General features: G+C 41.2%; 1 protein-coding gene across 1 annotated transcript in view; it reads right to left on the bottom strand.

The window, feature by feature from the left end:
• Nucleotides 1–10,181: 10,181 nt before the first annotated feature.
• The window catches only part of LOC131761291 (histone-arginine methyltransferase CARM1-like), a 261,079-nt gene continuing 249,700 nt past the window's right edge, over nucleotides 10,182–21,560 (bottom strand). Inside the window, exons 12-13 of the mRNA XM_059071901.2 lie at nucleotides 16,182–16,271; nucleotides 10,182–10,826 (exon numbers count right to left, since the gene is read on the bottom strand). Of these exons, the coding sequence (XP_058927884.1) occupies nucleotides 10,817–10,826; nucleotides 16,182–16,271 (100 nt within the window). The 3' untranslated portion in view covers nucleotides 10,182–10,816. The remainder of the gene's footprint in view (nucleotides 10,827–16,181; nucleotides 16,272–21,560) is intronic.

Raw genomic sequence — 21,560 nt, 5'->3', positions numbered from 1 at the left:
CTTATTCTTTTGTACTTAGCTCTGTGGTTTCCTTTTGAAAGAACCTGTTTCCTCACCATTTCTAAGCTTAGGCAGTAAAATACTTCAGTTTTGTTCTCTCCTTGGAGCCACCATCACTCCCTAACATATATGATGACTGTGTACATAAGAGTGCTTTATCAACAGTAACGCAATGGACAAATGTTAATTGATGTGATTCTAAGTAGCTGCTCTAAATATCTCAAGTTGATTCCCAATCACAATTCCTGTTATCAGGTTAAATTTGAAATAAAATCACCCTCCTTTCTTCTGTGATGACTAAGCCATCCAGGCACAACGCTATTATGACAGCTGGGAATCATTTGAAAATGAGCTTCACTTCACTTGGCATGTCAGATGGTAATTTAAAAACCTGGGTCCTTTTAAAAAAAATATTAGAATTGATTCACATTCAAAAGGCACACCCACCCTGCTAGGAGAGGGGCTCAGATATGCAGCTGGTGGTGGGACATTAAACCAGGAGCACAGGGACCTGGTCACACGATAAATCCTGATGGAGGCACTGCAGGGATGGCCAGCCAAGACGGAGGCATTTGCGATACGAGGCCAATTTTGACAGAAAACAGGAGGTGATCTTTGTAGGTGATTGACTTCAGAGGGATCCAGCCAAGCACGCCCGTGGGTGTGCTGGCAGGAGGGCAGAGCCTTCCCAGAGTGCTGGAAGGGATGGGGTGATGGCGAGCAAACATGTCAGTGAAGGCGAGGTTCCACGACAGACCTGGGAACTTGTATGAGAATTCTTGGGCACAAATGTCACAATTCCTACCTTGTTCTCCCAGGTACCTTCTACCTCCTCACAGGTCCACCCCATTCAACAGATGCTCCCAGACACACGAGATCTCAACTTAGACTCTATTTTTCATACCTACTACCTAATAAAAAACTGCTTTCCTAAAAGACGTTCATCACGAATCTCACAGCTGTTAGGTGAAGCTGCAAAAATCCACTTCTCTACAAGTTGCCAAATTCCTGTCTTTGTACATGCAGAATCGTATGTTAGCTATAATACCACTTTTGCCAAAAGGTGGAGAGAGGGAACAATGCATGTGTATTTGCATGTGTGTGTACTGAAGGATGGACAAGAAACTTACAGCCTTAGTTGACTTAGGAGATGGGAACTGGAAGGCTGGGGACAGGGCTCAGATGGAGACTCCACTGTACATTCTTTTTACTTTTATGAACTTTGAACCATGTGAATGTATTGACAATTCAAAAATTAAATTTAAATAACTCCTAGCTTTGTGAGTGTCTGTCACCTTGCTTATAATTGCTGATGATGGGAGGTCTCTGATGGGAGGTCTCTGACTTCTTACCTTCAACCGTCATCGTTTTGATGGTCATGCTTTCTGAAGACCAAGCATCGTCACTGACTGCCATCAACTACACAGAACTTTTCTGGTTTTGTAAGGAAAATACCTACTTAGAGAAAGACGAATACCATATGATATCACTTATGTGTGGAATCTAAAATATAAGACAAATAAACCTATCTATGAAACAGAAACAGACTCACCCACATAGAAAACAAACGTATGGTTACCAAAGGGGAAAGGGGGTGGGGAAGGGATAAATTAGGAGTTGGGGATTAGCAGATACAAAATACTATATATAAACTAGATAAACAAGGTCCTCCTGTATAGCACAAGGAACTATATTCAATATCCCGTAATAAACCATGATGGGAAAGAATATGAAGAAGAATATATATGTATGTATAACTGAATGACTTCGCTGTACACCAGAAACTAACACAACATTGTAAATAACTACACTTCAATTAAAAAAAGAAAGACAAGACTTACCTCTTTCTTTCTCTTTTTGTCCACGTCTCTCCTGGGTACATGGTTTACTCTTATTTTAAACGGAGACTCCAGTGGGCGGAAACTTGTCTTCAGGGTCGTCGGGCAGACAGTTGTACGTTGCCAGACGTGGGGCTCAGATTCAGGAAAAGACTCCAGCCTACGTGTAGTCTACAAAGACCAAGCTGCGGCCCAAGTCCAACCGAAGGTGGAGAAAATGAGGTGCTATACATGCTGTCAAGGCAGAGATTCAGACAGAGGCCCCCAGCTCTCACCCCATGTCTCTGCTATTCTTCACATCACGACTCCTGGGAAGAGCTGTCTAGATACTTTGTCCACTTTGTCATCCGCCCCTTCACTCTTCACCCCTGAAATGGCTCTTATCATGGCCATTGATAACTTCCATGTTACTTATCCCAACGGCTAAGTCTGTTCCCGTCATATTTGACCTCATAGCCACATTTGACACAAATTGTTCATCCCTCGTCCTTGAAGCTATTTCTTCTTTTGTTCTGTCACTCGTTCCTCCTACTCTACTGGGCAAACTGCTCAGGCTCTCTGGCACTCTTTCTACCGTCTCCAACTTTTCAGTGTTAGGAGTTCTCTGCTCTGGGCTCTCTTCTCTTCTCTACGCTGTCTCCCAGGGGACCTCATCCAGGCCTGTGCTTTAATTCCCACCTGCATGCTCTGTGGCTCTTCCGTCCCTACCTCCAGACTGGGCTCCCCTTGAGTTCCAGATGCACACATCTAACTGCCTGCTCTCAACTCTCCTCTGACACTAGCGGCCATCTCAACCCCAACATGCCCACAACACAACTCTTGATTTCCCCTCCCAAACCTGCCCCTCCCCTAGTCTTCTCCATCTTAGTAAGTAGCCCTTTGTTGCTCAGACCAAAAACCTGGGAGTTGACCTTGATTCTTCTTTTCCTCTCCTACTGACAGCCAATCTATTGGCAAGTTCTGTTACTACTGTCTCCAAAATAGATCCTAAATCTGGTCACTTCTCAGCATCTTCACCACTAAACACCTTGCCCTAACTCCTCACCACTTATTTGTTCTATGGAAACAGCTTCCTAATTGATTTCCCTGTTTCCATTCTTGCCCACACACTATCTGTTTATCAAGAGCAGCCAAAGTGAACCAGTCCATGGGATAAATCCAGTCCCATCACCCCTCTGCTTCAAACCTTCAAATTGCCATTATCTCTGCGATAGTGAGTACTCTGCAGATACTTGTTAACAACTGAATAAGAAAGAAAGAGACCCAGTTACCAGTTTGATGCACAACATAGAAATGTACAAACACTGAAGCACCAGGTGAGCGCAGGTCCAGCAGCAAAAGCTAACTTGGCACAGAGCCACCCACTGGAATGCTCCCTCACTGCTCAAAGCGTGCTCCATGGCCAGCAGCACTGGCATCGCTGGGGAGTGTGTTAGAAATAGAGAATCTCAAGTCACACCCCCAGATCTACTGAATCAGATTCTGCATCTTAACAAGCTCTCCAGGAGATTCATATGCACATTAAAGTTTGAGAAGTAGCACTTAGAGACCACTTGCATCTCCATTTCCTGCCCTAGCCCAGCACCAACTTCTCTAACTGACCATTAGGGCCAAGGAGGTCAACACACCTGCTTCTCATGTGTAGCATCACTCAGCGGGCCTGGCAAGGCAATTCCAATTGCCCACAGGTTTTGCCCAACTTGCAAAACCTAAAATTGCCAGTCTCCATGCACATGCAAACCTAGTGTGCCCGATTCTAAAGCTCATGATGTTTCACTTCTCCATTTTAGAAAGAACATGGCCCTGGAGTTTCTGGGGTTTTTTTGGGTTTTTTTTGCGGTACGCGGGCCTCTCACTGTTGTGGCCTCTCCCGTTGCGGAGCACAGGTTCCAGACGCGCAGGCTCAGCGGCCATGGCTCACGGGCCCAGCCGCTCCGCAGCATGTGGGATCTTCCCGGACCGGGGCATCGAACCCGTATCCCCTGCATCGGCAGGCAGACTCTCAACCGCTGCGCCACCAGGGAAGCCCATGGAGTTTCTGTTTTGATAAACACATTCTTTCATTCTAATTTCTGGGTATTTCCTAATAGCTGGGAAACACTGCCAGTCGCCTCTGGTGCTCCTGAGTTATAACTGCTTTTGTTGTGTCCCCCAAATGATCTCTCTTCTGGTGAGTTACAGATTAATGGGATTTCCATATTACTTCACTTATATTATATATAACACTTATGTATTTTGTTTTTAATGGAAACAATATACTGCAAATATAAAACTAATATATTTTTTATTTCTTCCTTAAGTCATCACCCTTTAGTTCATCCTTTACACAGACTTTTTGATCCAGGGCAAGAGGGTGAATGAATGAGTAAATGAATGAGATGACTTCTTTAGCCACAATATGTTTAAAATTAGGTTAGGAACAGAGAGTGGAATTTTCTAAATTCCTTTCATATAAAAGAGACCCAGACAAGAGTTCCTTCTGTTAAGTAGATAAGAAGCTACTCCATATTGGACAGCTAGATCTTGAGACTGCTATCCTAAGGGAGAGGAATATGGTTATAAAGCAGGGGAAGGAACAGTCACTCCTGCTGCCCCAAGGACTTATAGGTTCCAGAAGTGGGAGAGAGTGGCAAATGGGGGTGGTCAGGCACGTGCCCCTTTTCCTCTTATAATTGGAAGCACAGAAGTTTTAGAAAGGGTATCAACATGGCTGGGAAGAGAAACCAATAAGAATCTATTTCCTATGGCAATAAAATATGATAAGAGCTATATTTAATGATGCAGGCACTGTGTTAAATGCTTTATGTATATCACTGCATCAACCCTCCCAAGAACCCTATTGCTATTACTTCATTTTAGCAGATAAGAAAATTGAATCTCAGAGAAGGCAGGTGACTGGCTCAAGTTTATATATCTAGTAAGTGACAGAACCAGGATTTGAATCCAGTTATACTCTAACTAAAGAGCCCTCACCTCTAACCATAGTGCTATTATATTATTTTCAGTAATAACTGATGTAGAACTTGGTTGACTTGCCTGCCTAGGGTCAGTTGAATTCCTCCTCCACACTGCCCCCAGAGAAACCCATGCTTGAGACAAATCTGATTATGTCACTCCTCCACTTAAAAAATGTGGAATGGTTCCTGGTTCCCTGTCTACAGGGTAAAGTCCAAAGTCACCATGGCATACATCAGGAGAGGAGCCACTGAATGGAACCCGGGATGAACACTTGTACAGACAGCAGTTACCCTCTTCATTGTCTCATTTCTTCCCCAGCCCCTGAGATAAGCTCATGCATTCAACCAGCTTTTGTTATAACAGCACGACTTAAAATGGCATCTCTCTTCTCCATAGATGGATATTCACATTTGAGCAAGGCACTACAGCTCACCTCTGTGGCCAGGGCGTGAGATAAGTGCAGTTGCACAGGGTCCTGCTGTTTAACGCTCTGTAGTTGCTGTCCTGAGATCCTTAATACTTTTATCTTTGAATCTGTGTTTTGTCAGTGGAGTATGCTGGGACTACAGAGCACACGCCTGGGGCTGGCAGCTTCGGCTCACAGGGGGTCCCGCCTTCCCACCGCCTTTCTGGGATCCATCCACTAAGCCCCATACTCTGCCTGGCTTCTCCCTCCCTGCCCCTGCCCCCTGACTACAGTAGCAACCAGGCAGGGTGGCCTGAGTTCTACTGTTACACTCTGCCCCCAGGGGGGTGCAAGGCACAGGTAGAGCTGGAATCAGGCATGTGTCCAGCTGTTTCCAGAGGTGGAGAAGAGAAATGCTAGCTCCTGCTCAGGGACTGAGCTCAGTCCGCAAATCCGTGGGGCCCTCTCACCCACTCTCAGTCTCAGTACTGGGAAGTCACAGTCTCTTGCGGGGTCACCTGTCCACCATAGTTTGGAACAAGAAGCTCATGAAAGGGGAGACTGACTCATCTACCTAGGCTGGGTCCCTGCATCCTTTTTTTGCACTGGGTGGCACAAATTATGAAGCCTGCTCTGCCTATGGCTCTCTGATGTGTTTCGTTAAATATAGCAGAACTGTCAAGTCACAATAAAATGTGACATTAATGTTACTTCCAAGGGTGCTGAGTGCAAGACACTAACAATTTAATAAGTTTAGGCTTTTGTATTGACCTATGTTAATGTGTGATTTCATGCTATTTTGCATGGCAAGGGAAGTTTCTCAGAATTTATTTGATTGCTAGATCAATGTGAAAATGCATTATCAGCCTGCCTTGAGCATGGCCAACTGTTTGACCTCTCCAATTAAGTAGACTTGAGAATGAAAATTCAATTATAATGAACAAACGTTTCTTGAACACTTTCTATGAGCCAGGCCCTATGCCAGGCCCTGTGGGGAATATGCAGATTTGCGAGATTTGTTCCTATCTTCGGAGTGCTTGCAAGCAAGTGGGAAGAGAGAGACATACGTGTGTGGATGACTATGGTATGATACACCATCTTACCTTATAAGTGCAGAGGAAATGGAATTAGTAGTGCAGCTGGACTGTTTGTATGCAGCCCCTCAAAAGCAGGTGACAGTGGTTTCTTGCCTTATGTCCATTCCCCTTCTGGGGAATGAAACTCTACTTTTTTTCAGGCTCAGTCCATCTCCAGCTCAGAGATGAATCTTCTTCAGTTTAGCCCCTCTGTAGTAATCCCATGTCTCTTGTCACTGACTGGTTTAGAGGTGGGCATGTGACTCATGTCTGGCAACGGAAGCATGAAGGCAAGTCTGTGGGTTGCTTCTGAAAGGCTCTTTTGCGGTACAGAGAGCTTTGTGGTTAAGAGCACAGACTCCGGAGTGGACTGCCTGGTTTACAATCCTGGCACCACCACTTACCAGCTGTGTGTGTCATCAGGAAAATTACTTAACCTTTCTGTTTCCATTTCCTCATCTGTTCAGTGGGATTAATAATAATACATACCTACAGGATTGCTGTAAGGACCACAACTAGTTTATGTTCGTAAAGTGCTTAGAAGAGTGCCTGGTACATAGTAAGTGCTATATAAGTGATAACCATCATATCTTTAAGAGGAGACACCAGAAGTGACAGCCTCTTCTTATGACTCTAGACATCGGTGTGTGTAGATGTGACTCCTGTAACTTTCACGGTCTCCTTGTGCCTCTTAAGGGGGCTGACCCATGAGGGAGGATGGCAGAGCCAAAGGAGGGAAGAACCTCAGTCCTTGATGAAAACACCAAGCCACTGAGTCACCAATCCTGGAGCCTACTCTACCTCTGGACTTCTTGTTCTGTGATATGATAAAGTTACTGTTTATTTTCAGTCAGCGCCTCATTTTACTGGCAGTCAAAGGCACAATTTAACCTCTACAGCAACTGCCCGGTGTATGTCCTGGAGCTCCTTAGCCTGTGCAACCTCTAAGCCCCACAGTTGTCCTGGTTGCACCTCCCGAGATGCGGGCTACCTAAGAGCAGCTCCTGACATCAGCTCCTGACCAACTTGCTACGACTCCCCAGGGCTCTGGCCTTGTCTTAATTATGATGTGACGGCTTCATGAAAGACTGAGGTTTCCAAGGTTTCCCTAAATTCAGAATCTACTCTTGATATTCACAGGGGACATGCTTTGAGATCACTTTCAAATTTGCAAATACTATGGTAATGTAATTTCCCCATAAAACAGTAAATTAACACTTAATAAGTAATTCCCTTTGATTCTTAATAATTCTATAAGACATAGGACTGGAGTAAGTAGTAAAGTTACTAGATTCCTCCATTAAAGTAAGCTCTACTCTACATCATTCGTTTAGTAACACTAAGAACTTACTTAAGTTTCTAAAAATAGGGTGAAGATGATGACAATTTATTTATTTATTATTTTTTTTGCGGTACGTGGGCCTCTCACTGTTGTGGCCTCTCCCATTGTGGCACACAGACTCCGGATGCACAGGCTCAGTGGCCATGGCTCACGGGCCCAGCCGTTCCGCAGCATGTGGGATCTTCCCGGACCGGGGCACGAACCTGTGTCCCCTGCATCGGCAGGCAGACTCTCAACCACTGCGCCACCAGGGAAGCCCAACAAACAATTTTTAAGGAATACCTCGGGATAGTTATTGATGACATGGAGATGCATCCTCTGAGTTATTGACAAAAAGACCCTCCCTATCATCCACACTTGTAGCAGGTGTCTGTTATCAAATTTGTGCTTCAGCACAAATTATAAATTCATAATATTATAGATCTGCAGGACTGTTCAAAGATTGGGAAATAATATCAATGTTTTGAATCATTAAAAGTCATGGATTTCATCTCTTGTGTCCACATCTATAGATTGATAATGGCTTCCTAGGGTGTCAGGCTGAGAAGGACTGTGAGGTCACATCAGGGTTCGGTGGGAAAGAGTGTGGGGATTGATTATGAATGTCTGTCCCGGGTGTGGGTGGAGGCAGTGGCAGCAGCCATATTGTGTTTCTGTAATCCAGGGTTTACAGTTTCTTGAAAAGCAATTAGAACACTGTCAGGCCTCATAAATTGTACCAATGTTTTTTCTTAGGTCAGTCTCCCAAGGCAATAGAAATAAAAACAAAAGTAAACAAATAGGACCTAATCAAACTTACAAGCTTTTGCACAGCAAAGGAAACCATAAACAAAATGAAAAGACGAGCTACCAAACTGGAGAAAATATTTGCAAATGATGTGACCATCAAGGGCTTAGTTTCCAGAATATACAAACAGCTCATATAACTCGACGGTAACAGCAACAAAAACAACCCAATCAAAAAGTGGACAGAAGACCTAAATAGACATTTCTCCAAAGAAGACATACAGATGGCCAATAAGCACACAAAAAGATGTTCAACATTGCTAATTATTAGAGAAATGTAAATCAAAACTACAGTGAGGTACCACCTCACACTGGTCAGAATAGCTATCATTAAAAAGTCTACAAATAACAACTGCTGGAGAGGGTGTGAAGAAAAGGGAACCCTCCTACACTGTTGGTGGGAATGTAAGTTGGTACAGCCACTATGGGGAACATTATGGGGGTTCCCTAAAGAACTAAAAATAGAACTACAATATGACCCAGCAATCCCACTCCTGGGCATATATCCAGACAAAACTATAATTCATAAAGATATATGCACCCCTATGTTCATAGCAGCACTACTCACAATAGCCAAGACATGGAAAAAACCTAAATGTCCAACGATAGATGAATGGATAAAGAAGATGTGGTATTACATATATACAATGGAATACTACTCAGCCATAAAAAACAACGAAATAATGCCATTTGCAGCAACATGGATGCAACTAGAGATTATCATACTAAGTGAAGTCAGAAAGAGAAAAACAAATACCATATGATATCAGTAATATGTGAAATCTAAAATATGACACAAATGAACCTATCTATGAAACAGAAACAGAATCATGGACATAGAGAACAGACTTGTGGTTGCCAAGGGGGAGGGGGTGGGGGGAGGGATGGAGTGGGAGGTTGGGGTTAGCAGAGGTAAGCTATTATATATGGGATGGATAACCAACAAGGTCCTACTGTATAGCACAGAGAACTACATTCAATATCCTATGATAAACCATAATGGAAAAAAATATTTTAAAATGTATATATATGCATAACTGAATCACTGTGCTGTACAGCAGAAATTAACACAACACCGTAAACCAACTATACTTCAATAAAAAAATATTGATTCAAAAAAAAAGAATACTGTCAGGCCCGATTCTTTTATTCTAATTACTCTTAACTTCAGGATAGATTTATTTATTTTACCAATGTACATTTATTGAGCACCTTCCATGCACTGGGTGTACTGTTAGACATTGTGGAAAATTAAAAAGTGAATCGGTCTCTGATCCAAACCACAAAGAACCAGTTAATAGAAGAGAAAGATGTGTGTGTTTACGGTATGAAGTGATAAAATGCTGCATGGAAGGGTTCGTTCAAGAAGGGAGACACATTAAAGGTAGGAAAGGGTACTTTTAGAGAGGCATGCTGGGGAGGGTGAGTTGCAAGGAAGCCTTGCAGTCTTGGGAGTAAGACTGTTGGAATGGATAGAAGGAGAAGGCTATTTCAAACTGAGCTGCCAGAAGGAGTGAAAGCACCAGAGTGGAAAGCTGACGGCTGTGGGTGACCGGCTGACTGATGAGAGTATGTAACTGCTCTTTATCCCAGGTTCCCCCACAGAGTGAGCAGGTTGCCTCTTGGGCTTCATTAGACTGTGGTGCTGACGTGACACCCATTTTTATAAGGGTTGTGAAGCCAGGGGAAAACCCGCTCTTTAGAAAGATCATCTTTCACCACCATTTGAAGTGTGACATACAACAAATGCCTTAACGTAAAGGAGAGGCCTCACTGGTGTCTCACACTGTACATTTTATTGTAAACCTAAGAGGAATGACAAAGGTTCCATCTTTATTTTCTTAACTATGCACAGTCATCAAATATTGCCAATGAAGAACATTCCTGACGTCATATTATTCCATGACCTGAATAAAGCAAAAATTCTTTAACACATCGCTGAACTAGGCACTAGCTATTATTTACTAAAAATATTTGCAAGAACAGATTAAAATTGCAAATAGATCACCCCTCACATGCTCTAATGTTATGTCATACATATGCATATGTTATAAACATGAGGTAGGACTTTGTTCAATTTCTTTTTTAAATACTTCAAAAATTAAAGCAACGCTGTTGGCTTTACTATATATATATAAAAAAAAAAAAAAAAAAAAAACCAGAAAAGAAAATCATTCTTTGGCTACATGCAGAAAGCTGTTAAGGACCAGTCCAGGTAAAGAAGCACCAAGAAATAGATTTGTCAGTAAAATAAGGATGCACATTTTAAAGTTAAGGTGGAAAAAAGGAATTTAAATAAACCTAAACATCCTTGTAAAATTCAGAATGCATGTGAACATGAAGGATTAACTTGCATGTCAAGGGACTTCTCAGGCCTTCATTTACTTATGGCTTGGCTTGTCACTATCTTCTAAGCAAACCTAAAACAGAGAAGGTGATTCTGTGACACTGAGTAATTAAATTCCACCAGATCCAAAGCTACAGGCAAGCCGGTTGTCTGTTCACATCCCCTCCTTCCCTCCCTGCCCCCTCTTACTTCCCTCTTCTTGCTCTATGCCGTTTCCTGGAGTTTTTATGGGCAGCCTTAGATCTGTATTTGCCCACTATATTTAGTGAGTTTGATTATGCATAGCCTAAATTCAGATCTGAGATGATGATCCAGATTTTTGTTCACTGAAAGACTTTTTCTTTTTTTATAGGTTTACAGCAAAGACTAAGCACCGACTTATTGCTCTCTTTCCTTGCTATTCAACAGGCTCGTTTTGCCTCAGGGCTTTGCCCTTCCTGCTCTCCTGCAGAAGCTCTGCGTGCATGTCTGCCCAGGCTGGTTCCTTCCTGACATTTATGTCTTCACTCTGAGGCTACCTCTTTGGAGAGGTCTAGAAGATCACCCCACGTAAATAACACCCACCCCTGATCCCTGGCCTTGCCACTGTCCAGCACATCACTCTGTTCATTTGTTTTCTGCTATCCCTTTTTCATTCTTGTAAGTTTTTGTATAATTCAAGTATTTTTATAGATACAGTAAAGTTCACCCTTTTTAGCTTCCAGTTCTGCAAGTTCTGACAAACACATAAAGACATACTGCCACGATTACAATCAAGATCTAGAAAAATTCCATCTCCCTGCAAAATGTTCCCATACCCCTCCCTTTATAGTCAACCCTCTGCAAACCCCAGCTCTGATCTGTTTCCTGTATCTACAGTGTTTCCTTTGCCAGAATGTCATAGAAATGGAGTCACATAGTATGTAGCCTTTTAAGTCTGGCTTTTTTTTCACTTAGTAGTTGAGATTCAGCTGTATTATTACATGTATCAGTACTACATTTCTTTTGACTGCTGAAAATTATTCCATTGTATGGATGTTATTCACTCTCCATTTGAAAGACATTCCATCTATTTCCAATTTTTTCTGATTATAAATAAAGGTACAATAAACATTCAAATATAGTTTTCATTTCACTTGTGTAAATACCCAGGAGCGGGATTGCTGGGTGATATGGTAAGTGAATTTTTAATGACAGAAGAAACTATTCAACTGTTCTCCAAAGTGGCTGTACCATTTTGTATTCTGACCAGCAAGTTCCAGGAGCTCCACGTATTCCTCAGCACATGGTATTGTCAGGATTTTTATTTTAGTCATTCTAACAGGTGTGTAATGGTATGTCATTATGGTTATAATGTGCATTTTCCCTAATGACTAATGATGTTGAACATCTTTTCATGTGCTTCTTTGCTACTATACCTTCTCTGATAAAGTATCTGTTCAAATCTTTTGCTCTTTAAAAAAAATCATTATTTTCTTATTATTTTTGAGAGTACTGCATCACACCTTCTTTTTATATTCTGGATGCTCGTTTTTATTCCAGATATATGATTTCCAAATATTTTCACCCAGTTTGTGACTTATCTTTTCATTCCTTTTTAATTTTGATAAAGGACAGTTTATCATTTTTTTCTTTTCATGAATTGTTTCTGGTGTCATATCTATGAAATTGCTGTCTAATCCAAGGTCACAAAAATTTTCTTCTATGCTTTACATTTTAATCTATGATCTCTTTTGATCCCTTTTGAGTTAATTTTTAGAGATGGTGTGAGATATGGGAGGAAGTTTTGTTTTCTTTTTTAAATGGCATACTGATATCCAATCATTCCAGCACCACTTCTGAAAGACTATCACTTCTCCATTGAGTTGCCTTTGCAACTTTGTCGAAAATCGATTGACATACACGTTTGGGTGCGTTTCTGATCTCTATTTCATTCCATTCATCTACATGCCATCCATTCATCATTACTGCACTGCCATGATTACTGTCGCTTTCTTGTAATTCTTGAAATCAGGTAGACATTACTCTGTTTATCTTTTTCAGAGGTTACCACTACTCTGAAATTATCTTATTTATTTGCTTACTTTCCTGATATCTGTTGGGAGACATCAAACCATGAGACCAGGGAGTTTGTACCTATCTCATTCTCTCTTATACCCCAGCACTAAGAAGAGTGCCTGACACACAATAATTACTTAATAAACTAGTTGAAAAAAAGCACAAAGGAAACTAATATTTAACTTGAGGAAATCAAGGGAACTTAGTATTTGGGGGGAAGAAGGGTCAAATTGTTTTGTGAGAAGCCATGAGTAGAACAGAGGTTTGGCTTGCGGTGTGAGCATGGAAGATGAAATACTCTTTGGGCTACGGCATCTTGGTTACAGTTCTTTTCGGAGCCATCAGGAGCTCCACGGGGCCACATTCATTCACTCATTCATCAAGTGTTTATCTAGCACCTAATGTGCTAGATACTGCATTCTACTGCATTATAAACGGCAGTAGGCAAAATCTTGGGCTCAAGGTATGCGGCTTTGCAGACAAATAATAATTGAGACAGCCATCCAGGTGCCCTAAAGTGGTATCTGCACAGGGCTCTTTGAGTGATGTGGGAGGGGCATCTCAGCCAGCCTCGGGCTTGGGAGGCTTCTCAGAAGTGAGCAAACTTGATTAAGGTCTCAAGATTCAATAGGAAACTTTGGGCCCCAGCTTTCCTTAGTGGGACTTGGCAACAGTACCTCAGAACTCTCTCTCCTGGTGCTCTGAAGCAGCTTCAGCTGTTTCTGGGTTTGGGGTACCCGTGGTGGTGGTTTTATGGATTAACACTCTCTTGGTGCCCTCTACTTCTCCTTCGTGTCACTTATTGCAGTTATGATGATATAATTAATTACGCAGATAGCTATTTAATGCCCACTTCCCTCCCACTACAATGAGAGCTTCATGGAGGCAGGGGCTGCACCTGCCCTGGTCACAGCCGCATTTCCATAGCCCAGCACAGTGAGTGGCCCAGCCAGGTCCTGGGACAGACTGTGTGGGACCCTAATGATGAAGGACTAGTCTCACAGTTCTTGGGAAATCTACTAGGTTACTGGAGAACTTTCCCTCCCTGAGGGAGTAGTTTTGTGCCTTTGCTCACTTTTAGGAACAGCTGTTAGCTCTTCTTTTATTTTCCAATTACTTTAAAATAATAGTCAAAATAAAAGTCCCCCCGACCCTGCCCAAGGAGAAAGAGAAACTTTTACATTATGTGTAATAGCGGATGCTCATGTGTTCAGCAATTAATTTGTTGATCTTGACATGTTTTTAGCATGTCACCGGTGGCCACATGGTATTGGGGATCTGCCAAAACCCCCAAATGAATCTTTTACTTTTGTGTGTCAGTAGGGCCTACTGTGCCCTAAAAATGGGTGGGAAAAAAAGCAAATGGAGAGAAAGTTATTCTGCAGCTGTATTACCAATCGTTCCTCTGGGTAATGCCATTTATTTTAATTTTCCCAAATACACACATACAACACACACACACATGCACACGCACACACACACACACACACTCTCTCTCTCTCTCTCTCTCTCTCTCTCTCTTTCCCTGTCTCTCTCCCTCTCTCTCCGCCCCCCGCCTTGGGCTGCTGCTTCTCGGTTGCTGCAATAGCAAACTGGAGTTGCACGTGGGGGAGGAGGAGAAGGGTATTAACGCTGTTGGACATTTAACTATGCACCTACTATATACCAAGTATTAGTCAAAGATTCTGTCAGTTAGCCCACATGTCCATTGAGGATACCGAGGCCTAGACATCAGGAAGGGCTGGTGGAGAAATACAGTCAAGATCTGTGATACGCAGGGAAGTTACATTTTTAAGCACCTCATTTGCTTAATACATGAATCAGACTTGCTGCTGAGTGAGGGAAAAGGGGAAAAGGAAAGGCTTGCTCCACTGTCCATCTGTTTGACAGGGCTGTAGCCATCTTAGGCATCAGCAGACCTTTGACACTCTCACTTTGACCTTGTGGCTACTGTGTTTATGTCTTCGTGTGAAGCAGGGGCTGGCCAAGGCCCGGGCCCTCTCTCCGTGGTTTTCTGGTTCAAACCTTGGTCTTGTGTGATGAAGTGGAAAGGGGACTTAGAGTTAATAGCTTATGTGGTTCTTTCATACAAAAGTGGGTTTTCTGAAACCCTACAAGAATTCATTTTCTTTTCCAAAACCCAAATGATTCTGTTTGGAATGAACTACAAATCAACACATATTTACTCAGAGAGAGCTGGTGAGCCGAGAACAGGAAGAAAAGAAAGTGGCATTTATTGAGCACAAGTTATGTGAACTACTAAGTCCCTGGACATGTTATAGATCCTTGCAATCGCCTGTTGAGGTATGCTGTTCATCCCATCTTACAGATGAGAAAACTGAGAGCTAGGCAGGTTCAATAGTACTGGTGAGTAGTCAGCCTATTCTCTCCGAGGCCAAAACCTGTGCCCTTTGCTTAACATGGCAGGATTGTGCCAGGGGATGTGGGTGAGGACTTCTCTCTTCCCTTGGAATTAGAGACAGATCCATATCCCTAACTGGCAATAGGTTTCAAAGAGTCACACCACGTGTGATAGCCTACATACAACATATACAATTACAGCCTTGCCTCCCCTGCTTCAAGGTCAACATTTCATTTTCCCATCTTGGCCAAAGAATTCTTGGTGTGGTTTCCTGAGTTTCCACTTCTCTTCAGGCTTGTTAATACTATACAGACATGATGCTTTGAATTAAAGCCTTGGGGAGACATTAAAATATGAGAGAAAAGTCACTTTCTATTAAGTAAGTCAAGAGTGACAGTGTTCAGTGGCTTTATTTGTGTGGCTGATTTCATGTGTGGATATTTAATTGGCTCAAATTGAATAGCTATACAAATGGGGAGTGTTTCCAGAAACATTTGTTGTATCCAACCCACTGCGGCAAGTTCCTCATATCAGACAAAATCTGCACAGCTGCCAAAGAAAATTATGTCCTGACTTAAATGATCTCAAAAAACATCTAAAAAAATTTACTTTAAATGGACTCATGTTTTAGGTGTATTGGAATAACTGCTACATAAAATCATCCCATAGTGAATGAAGGTCAAAGAAGATCATCTTTAAACTCTACATTTTGCAGATGAGAAAACTGAATGCCAGAAGGAAAGTGACTTTACCTGAGGTCACACAGCTCTTTACAGCTCAGTTGTAAGGAGAATTCACTTTGTAGGACTTTCCTGTGCTATATCAGGATCAGATTGTTATATATTGAATTCTATTTAATGGAACATAAAACACTCAACTCCATATCGGGATCCAAGTCTCCTTAGAGAAGAATAGATGCTTTTTCCTCCTCTTAGGAAAGATGGAATTATTCTAAACCTCTTTACCTAATCATATGGTCAATTGAGATCCTATATACATAGGTGTGAAATGTATGAGGGCATTTCTTACCTAAAGAAAGGATTCTTTAAATCGAGGGTGTTCCCAGACCTGAAGCCCGTCTGGTTTACCAGCGCCACGATCTGAATGTCATAGCTCTGTCTGTAAGGCAGAAAAAGAAAACCAACATATCAACTCACAAGGCTGGTGTTAGCCAGTCACATATACTTAGGGCATCTTCTTTTTTCCTACTTTTTTGGGCACACCATGTGGCATGTGGGATCCTAGTTTGCTGACCAGGGATTGAACCCATGCCCCTTGCAGTGGAAGCATGGAGTCTTAACCAACACTGTACCACCAGGGAAGTCCTGGAAATCATCTACGCATACCTAATTCATGCAGGTTTTAAGAGCGTGTATTTGGCATCTTATACATTTCTGCATCTGTTTATTTGGATACTATTAATATTGGTAGAGGCAATTGAAGGCTTGTTTGCTTGCAAATTGTTTATTACAAGAGTTTGATAGCTAAAATTTCTTGGTTTAAATATTACAAAGGTAATGGTATTTCTGGTTGATTAAAGTATTAAAAAAAAAAGCTTTATCAATATCAATGGCAGAAATGGCTTTAAGTAACAGAGACCCTTTATGGGTCACCACTGATGTACCAAAACAATCTTTATCAGGCGAGAATTGGCTAAGCTAAAATCTCAAACTGACGTAAAACAGCCAACAAATGTGATTGATTTTAAGAGACCCCAGACAAAGGCTCAAGCAATTACACTGAGAAGAAGCGGCTAATAATAACAAGTAATATGCTATATCCTTGATGACTAATCTGAAGGGGCTATGTTTGTGGGATTTTTATTAGTCATTCTCAAGAATATATGCATTTCTTTTGGTTATAAAAGGGTGACATACTCACTGTAGAAAAATAAGGAAAAATAGAAATAGAAAAATCCATAATGTCACTAGACAAGGATTCCTTTAACTAGCATTGTAGAATATTTCCCTTCTATGTAATTTTCCCTCTATATATTTATAAATTTTTAGCAAAATCATGCTTAAATTGCTTAAATAGTCCTTCTTATCTCCTTATTTTATTTAACGTTAGCATTTATCCTATAATTCTCAACAATGTATTTTTCAATACCATTATGTGGGTATAGCACAACTCATTTAGCAATTTCTCATTGTTATTTGTTTTTATAACATATTATTACTTATGGTAACAAAAATCTGGTTTTATGACAGAAATTCTCGGCAAAAGAATTCCCGTAATACATCTTTATGTACTATCTAGGATTATATTTCTTGGGATAAATTCTTAGAGATAGACTCACCAGGCTAAAGCATATAAAACATATTTAAGGCTCTCAAGACCTACTGCTAAAATATCTTCCAGAAAGTGTACCAGATTACTTCCTCACCTACAAAGCATAAAACCACTAATTTCATTATACTTTTGCCAATTCTTAATATTTAAATGTTTGGGATTAAAATATTATTATTTTTGGGCTTCCCTGGTGGCGCAGTGGTTGGGGGTCCGCCTGCCGATGCAGGAGTCGCGGGTTCGTGCCCTGGTCCGGGAGGATCCCACATGCCGCGGAGCGGCTAAGCCCGTGAGCCATGGCCGCTGGGCCTGCGCGTCCGGAGCCTGTGCTCCGCGGCGGGGGGGGCCACAGCAGTGAGGGGCCCGCATACCACAAAAAAAAAAAAAAAAAAAAAAAAAAAAATTATTATTTTAATTTGAATTTCCTTGATAACTAGGCTTCTTTTTCTTTATTTATTTTTTATATTTTATTTTTATTTATTTATTTATTTTTGCGGTATGCGGGCCTCTCACTGTTGTGGCCTCTCCTGTTGCAGAGCACAGGCTCCAGGCTCAGAGGCCATGGCTCACGGGCCCAGCCGCTCTGTGGCATGTGGGATCTTCCCGGACCGGGGCACGAACCTGTGTCCCCTGCATTGGCAGGCGGATTCTCAACCACTGCGCCACCAGGGAAGCCCTAGGCTTCTTTTTTAAATTCCAGAAATTAGAGAGTGATATAAATCTCTCCCTATCATTCCCAATAGTGGCCTGGGTAGGTTTAAATATAAGGTCAGGCTCTGTGAAACCAGTAACTCAAGGTCCAGATTTTATTGAGGACAAACAAAATGAGAGGAAGACACAGCCATATATATATTTTTTAAACACTCATTTCTGTGTGCCTTTTATTTTACATTTTTAAACATCTTAATTGGAGTATAAATCCTTTACAATGTTGTGTTAGTTTCTGCTGTATTACAAAGTGAATCAGCTATATGCAAACGTATATCCCCATATCTCCTCCCTCTTGCATCTCCCTCCCACCCTCCCTATCCCACCCCTCTAGGTGGATACAAAGCACCGAGCTGATTTCCTGGTGCTATGTGGCTTCTTCCCACTAGCTATCTATTTTACATTTTGGTAGTGTCTATATGTCCATGCCACTCTCTCACTTCATCCCAGCTTACCCTTCCCCCTCCCCGTGTCCTCAAGTCCATTCTCTAGGTCTGTGTCTTTATTCCTGTACTGTCCCTATTTCATCAGAACGATTTTTTTTTTTTAGATACCATATATATGTGTTAGCATATAGTATTTGTTTTTCTCTTTCTGACTTACTTCACTCTGTATGACAATCTCTAGGTCCATCTACCTCACCACAAATAACTGTTTCGTTTCTTTTTATGACTGAGCAATATTCAATTGAATATATGTGCCACATCTTCTTTATCCATTCATCTGTTGATGGACACTTAGGTTGCTTCCATGTCCTGGCTATTGTAAACAGTGCTGCAATGAACATGACTCTCTTTGACTTATGGTTTTCTCAGGGTATATGCCCAGCAGTGGGACTGCTGGGTCATATGATAGTTCTACTTTTAGTTTTTAAAGTAACCTCCATAATGTTCTCCAGAGTGGCTGTATGAATTTACATTCCCAATAGTGCAAGAGGGTACTCTTTTCTCCACATCCTCTCCAGCATTTATTGTTTGTAGAATTTTTGGTGATGGCCATTCTGATGGGTGTGAGGTGATACCTCATTGTAGTTATGATTTGCATTTCTCTAATGATTAGTGATGTTGAGCATCTTTTCATGTGTTTGTTGGCAATCTGTATATCTTCTTTGGAGGAATGTCTGTTTAGGTCTTATGCCCATTTTTTGGATTGTGTTGTTTTCTTGATATTGAGCTGCATGAGCTGCTTGTATATTCTGGAGATTAATCTTTTGTCAGTTGCTTCATTTGCAAGTATTTTCTCCCATTCTGAGGGTTGCCTGTTCGTCCTGTTTATGGTTTCCTTTGCTGTGCAAAAAGTTTTAAGTTTGATTAGGTCTCATTTGCTTACTTTTGTTTCTACTTCCATTACTCTAGGAGGTGGGTCAAAAAGGATCTTGCTGTGATTTATGTCATAGAGTGTTCTGCCTATGTTTTCCTCTAAGAGTTTTATAGTGTCTGGCCTTACATTTAGGTCTTTAACCCATTGGAGTTTATTTTTGTGTACAGTGTTAGGAAGTGTTCTAATTTCATTCTTTTACATGTAGCTGTCCAGTTTTCCCAGCACCACTTACTGAAGAGGCTGTCTTTTCTCCATTGTACATTCTTGCCTCCTTTATCAAAGATAAGGTGGCCATATGAGCCTAAGTTTACCTCTGGGGTTTCTATCCTGTATCATTGATCTATATTTCTGTTTTTGTGCCAGTACCATACTGTCTTGAATACTGTAGCTTTGTTGTATAGTCTGAAGTCCAGGAGCCTGATTCCTCCAGCTCCATTTTTCTTTCTCAAGATTGCTTTGGCTATTCAGGGTCTTTTGTGTTTCCATATAAATTGTGAAATATTTTGTTCTAGTTCTGTGAAAAATGCCATTGGTAGTTAGATAGGGATTGCATTGAATCTGTAGATTGCTTTGGATAGTCATTTTTGCAATGTTGATTCTTCCAATCCAAGAACACAGTATCTCTCTCCATCTGTTTGTATCATCTTTAATTTCTTTCACCTGTGTCTTATACTTTTCTGCATATACGTCTTTTGTCTCCTTAGGTAGGTTTATTCCTAGGTATTTTATTCTTTTTGTTTCAATGGTGAATGGGAGTGTTTCCTTAATTTCTTTTTCAGATTTTTTCATCATTAGTGTATAGGAATGCAAGAGATTTCTCTGCATTAATTTTGTATCCTGCTACTCTACCAAAATCATTAATAAGGTCTAATAGTTTCTGGTAGCATCTTTAGGATTCCCTATGTATAGTATCATGTCATCTGCAAACAGTGACAGTTTTAATTCTTCTTTTCCAATTTCGATTCCTTTTATTTCTTTTCTTGTCTGATCGCTGCACCTAAAACTTCCAAAACTATGTTGAATAACAATGGTGAGAGTGAGCAACCTTGTCTTGTTCCTGACCTTAGAGGAAATGGTTTCAGTATGTTACCACTGAGAACGATGTTGGCTGTGGGTTTGTCATATATGGCCTTTATTATGTTGAGGTAGGTTCCCTCTATGCCTACTTTCTGGAGAGTTTTTGTCATAAACAGGTGTGGAATTTTGTCAAAAGCTATTTCTGCATCTACTGAGATGATCAGATGTTTTTTACCCTTGAAGTTGTTAATATAGTGTATCACATTGATTGATTTGTGTATTGTGAAGAATCCTTGCATTCCTGGTATAAACCCCACTTGATCATGGTGTATAATCCTTTTAATGTGCGATTGGATTCTGTTTGCTAGTATTTTGTTGAGGACTTTTGCATCTATGTTCATCAGTGATATTGGCCTGTAGTTTTCTTTTTTTGTGACATCTTTGTCTGGTTTTGGTATCAGGGTGATGGTAACTTCGTAGAATGAGTTGAGGAGTGTTCCTTCCTCTGCTATATTTTGGAAGAGTTTGAGAAGGATACGTGTTACCTCTTCTCTAAATGTCTGACAGATTTTGCCTGTGAAGACATCTGGTCCTGGGCTTTTGTTTCTTAGAAGATTTTAAATCACAGTTTCAATTGCAGTGCTTGTGATTGGTCTGTTCATATTTTCTCTTTATTCCTGGATCAGTCTCAGAAGATTGTGCTTTTCTAAAAATTTGTCCATTTCTTCCACATTGTCCATTTTATTGGTATAGAGTTGCTTGTAGTAATCTCTCATGATCCTTTGTATTTCTGCCAGTTTCAGTTGTTACTTCTCCTTTTTCATTTCTAATTCTGTTGATTTGAGTCTTCTCCCTTTTTTTCTTGATGAATCTGGCTAATGGTTTATCAATTTTGTTTATCTTCTCAAAGAACCAGCTTTTAGTTTAGTTTTTTTTTTTTTTTTTTGTGGTACACGGGCCTCTCACTGTTGTGGCCTCTCCCATTGCAGAGCACAGGCTCCTGATGCACAGGCTCAGTGGTCATGGCTCACGGGCCTAGCCACTCCGCAGCATGTGGAATCTTTCTGGACCGGG

This window comes from Kogia breviceps, chromosome 8 (genome assembly GCF_026419965.1).
Source record: "Kogia breviceps isolate mKogBre1 chromosome 8, mKogBre1 haplotype 1, whole genome shotgun sequence".
Classification (NCBI taxonomy): Eukaryota; Metazoa; Chordata; class Mammalia; order Artiodactyla; family Physeteridae; genus Kogia; species Kogia breviceps.
This window is presented reverse-complemented; position numbering and strand designations above follow the sequence as displayed.